At 38.6% G+C, this 4087-nt stretch overlaps 1 protein-coding gene across 1 annotated transcript in view; it reads right to left on the bottom strand.

The window, feature by feature from the left end:
* The window catches only part of LOC109847074 (probable pectinesterase 53), a 4300-nt gene extending 1385 nt beyond the window's left edge, over positions 1-2915 (bottom strand). The window contains 5 exon segments of the mRNA XM_020416323.1: positions 2-104; positions 1377-1583; positions 1947-2136; positions 2505-2702; positions 2704-2915. Of these exon segments, the coding sequence (XP_020271912.1) occupies positions 2-104; positions 1377-1583; positions 1947-2136; positions 2505-2702; positions 2704-2798 (793 nt within the window). The 5' untranslated portion in view covers positions 2799-2915.

Genomic DNA, 4087 nt, shown 5'->3' with positions numbered 1-4087 from the left:
ACCTTGCAGTTGACGAAGGAGAATCCAGTTTCCTCTAGCATGCTCATTCTGTTCTGTGCTGTTAGGGCTCCTGCATTTTCTGCGATCGCATGTACACGACACTCCTGTAACGCAGAAAGATCGATATCATCTTTTGTTAAACTGAAATAAACTCTTACTAATGAAATATTGACTGTGTATGAATCTAACGTACGATACGATACGTGAAGTTCATTTTGACCTTAAGTTGGTGGATATGAATCAAATTCCAGGGACAAACTCTTCTAAGTTTTAGGTGTTTCCAAAACACATTTGATGGACTCAAGGGTGAAAGGTTTGGTATACATGATAGCGATTGGTAGACAGATACCAAAATATGATAAAATAGTATATTGATGAAATATTAGATCTAATCCGTGTATGATACATGGGTTTGATGGGTATGAGGCGATGACTCATTTAGCAGAATGAAAGTAGGGTGGGTCTCACCACATGTCTATTTCTTGATAGCTCATTTTACTAAACGAGCTGTCATCTCATACTCTTTGTTTTCATGATAGATTGATGAAATATTCACAAGTTCTAGATTCAGCCAACAGAACATAATAAACATTTTTCTTGATCCAAATGAAGTGGGGATAATGAATATACTAATCATCTTAGATTAAATCTGCCTTGTCAATTCTTTATAGTGTTTAATTTCTATCTCACAAAAAATGGCAGCCGTGAAATCGACCGTGTCAGTGAAATGATTCCCCACTTGCATACTTAAATCTTTATAAAGGAGAAGATGACAAGAAAAAAAAACATAGGAAAATGATTATAACATTCTGTTTTTATTGAGAACAAATAATAATGGTATGTTGAAACAATATGGATTTGAAAAAGTATGACTTAAAATTCCGCGTCGCACATAACAATGAATACAAAGCTCCAATGTCACTAAACAAACAACAGACAAAAGTTAAAGCTAGATCTATTGTTGATTAGTTTCTCATTTCAATTTTTTTTTTTCATTATTCACGTCTGTTCTTTCTCCCAACATATTCTCTCAACTTACAAAAACTTCCAAGCAGCACCCGACAAAAATGTGATAGCTTTTCTAGCTCTCTCCTGAGTTAGTGATGAAATGTGATTGCTATACATTTTTCATTCAAACAAAAATTAATTATAATGAAAATTTAGCGATGCATCAAATAAATGTCAAATGTTGAATCGGTGATCCTGAAGAATCGCATCACAATACCAAGGACTGGGACTGCATGCTGAATAATTTCTCTAAATGAAATTACTGTTAATACATGAAATTCATCAATAAATGCATTAGACATACACTAAAAAGACTAAAGAAAAAACATGCAAAAAATAATAAAAGGTGTAGAAATTTAGAATATGACCTCGTAGAGGGAGAGGGCATTTCCAAAAATGAAATCAACAGAGCCTTCAATGTAGCAATCTCTGTAGTAATGCCTGCCAGTGTGATCGTAGAGTGTGTCCTGTGCTCCCAAGAACTTGCACCCCACAAAGGCTGCAGTGTCTCCTGAGATCCTCAACGCCACTGCCTGCTTCCCCACTGCCCCTGGGGGTGGAACTGGGTTAGTGTTCTGCAAGAATATTTTACCAAAAAAATTATCGAACTAATTCACTGTACGTAGTTGCAAAAGTTCACATCACAAAAAGAAAAAGAAAAAAAAATACGAAGTATCTTTTACAAGGGGTTGTTTTGACGTGGAAACTTCATATTAAGTTCACATGAAATTTAAATGGCCTGTTTTAAACCAGCTTCTTTCGGCAATAATTGGCGTCCCCCTACTTCTTGGCTGGTATCTTACTGACGTTTATATTTTGGACTATAGACGACTGAACGCGCAACATATCAGCATCACACCAAACATGCATGTTCATATATGTAAAATCATGATACAAAAGAAACTCTATAAAAAAAAATAATTAATAATCATACGCACCCTGAAGGTGATGTTTCTTGCAATGAAATAAGGAGAACTAACGGCAAAAGTTGCTGAATTAAAAGTCCCAAGGGGCAGCCCCCTCGGCCCAGGAGTGTCGGCTGTGTCGCCCCATTGAACCACAGTATTATCGGCCCCTGCTCCCTGTATCGTTATAAACGCCCTCATCGCTGAGATGCTCACCTTTTCTCTGCAAATACATGCATAATTTCAAGCATTAGATCATCTACCAAAAATGCATTATTACTACAGACAGTCAAGTGTAATTAATTAACAGGCCGGGGGTTAATTAATTTGCAGACAGACCTCATGTAGTGTATATAACTGGAAAAAGACAAGTGAAGTGTCCCCCTCTTATTGGATAATGAGTTGGTCATCATTATCCAACTGGAAAAATATGGGAGGGCCCTCTATTAGTCCCATATTTTGGGTCCCTGTAGCAAAACTCGTAGTTCTGTTGTTGCAGATAGGCCCTATGAGAAATTTACCTTAAAAAAGTATCAAAATACTCAAAAGAACTGGTCTCTTACTATTATCCCCGGTGAAAAGGCCACTCACTCGTAAACACCAGCGTTGACGCTGATCACCACCCTGACCAGATTAATCCAAGGCAAGGAGTCTACGGCGTCCTGAATCGTCGTGAAATCTCCGAGCATCGGATTCTTGTCGACGGTGAGGGAGAAAGAGGGGATGATCTTGTTCATCGCCTTACGGAAAACGGAGTGTTTAAGTGGCAGGAAGCGGGCGGTGGAGGGCCGGGCGGAGGCCTTTGGTGTGGGCCCCGGCTGGGCTTGGGCTCAGGAGAAGTAGGAGGAGGATGGAGGTCGAGAGCAGCTGTTTGGAGATTGGCATTGCGGAGGAGGGGGGGAGGATGCTTGTGAGAGTACGTGTGGTTGAGAGGGAGAGAATGCTTGCGAGAATTTAAGGAAATGTTCGTGATTCTCTCCTCTGCATTCAGACAATACGGGGGTTAGTACGTTTTTATATTTATATAATTGTCTATGTAGATTAACTATTGAATTTAGATCCTCTCCGCTACAAGAAAATAGTACAGAGATCACTACTTTTAATCTCAATCGTTGATTATTTAGTAGGCGGTTATGATACAATCTAAATCTAACGCTCACCATACCCACGTGTATTGCACTCATTCCTAATTTGCACTCAAAGAAAAATTCACGACCACCAACTAGATAATCAATGGTTGTGATTATGTATTGGTCCGTCAATTCGGGGTTGAACTTGTGATCCGTTTTGGTAAGAAAACAGGCTATTTTCGTGCAAAAGAAAAGTAAAAAATTAGAAAAATAGATGAAAGAAAGACGTAGAAATGCAGAAAACTTGCTTTTTCCCCCCTCTTGATACATGATTTTTAAACGCGGAAGTGTTTCCCTCAAAGAAAATGTGGAAGCGTTGGAAGTTTTGTTTCGAGGCAGACCGTGCGCATTTTACCACTTATATCAATTTGAAAAAATTTAAATTCGGGTCTATGGCATCCGTATCACGAATATTAGGGGCAAATAATAGCCTAACTCAACTTCATAATTAATAAGAGGGTCTCAGTTGTATTCATAGCGAATAACAATCTTAATTAAATATTATTAGATGGTTATATACGTCTAAGCAAAATGACATAGTAGAAAGTCCAAATCGTGATTTGAGAGAGTTCACGGGCTCCTTCGGTGAGTAAGGGAGAATCACAAGGCGGAGAAAAAATGTTGGGCTACGTACAAGTGTCATGTCACTTGATCACTTTATGCGTTTGTTTTCGCATATGATTGATTAGTGATTGTATAAAGGATTTATAGGGTCCTTTCTTTTGCACATAAAACCATCAATTTCCATTTATCATGATCTGTTTATCTTCAAAAGTGCTCACAACTTCTCTAACCACCTACTCTAAACGATTTGAACTCTAGGGCGTGTTCGGCAGAAGTTAAAATCGGGTCAGGATTGATCTAGCCTGTTTTTTAGGCGAACACAAAACGAACCTCCACTACTGGAAGGAATTACCAAACACACGCTTAGATTTCCCCACCCGTCTTTCTGGTTTTAAGAACCCCGAGGTTGCTTATCCGTAAATATAGGTAAAGAAAGGGATTTGGATCCTCTCAACTACAAAAAAATAGTGGAGAGACCAC

Source organism: Asparagus officinalis, chromosome 1, assembly GCF_001876935.1.
Source record: "Asparagus officinalis chromosome 1, Aspof.V1, whole genome shotgun sequence".
Lineage (NCBI taxonomy): Eukaryota > Viridiplantae > Streptophyta > Magnoliopsida > Asparagales > Asparagaceae > Asparagus > Asparagus officinalis.
The sequence above is the reverse complement of the archived record's forward strand: the minus strand, read 5'-3'. Positions and strand labels throughout refer to the sequence as shown.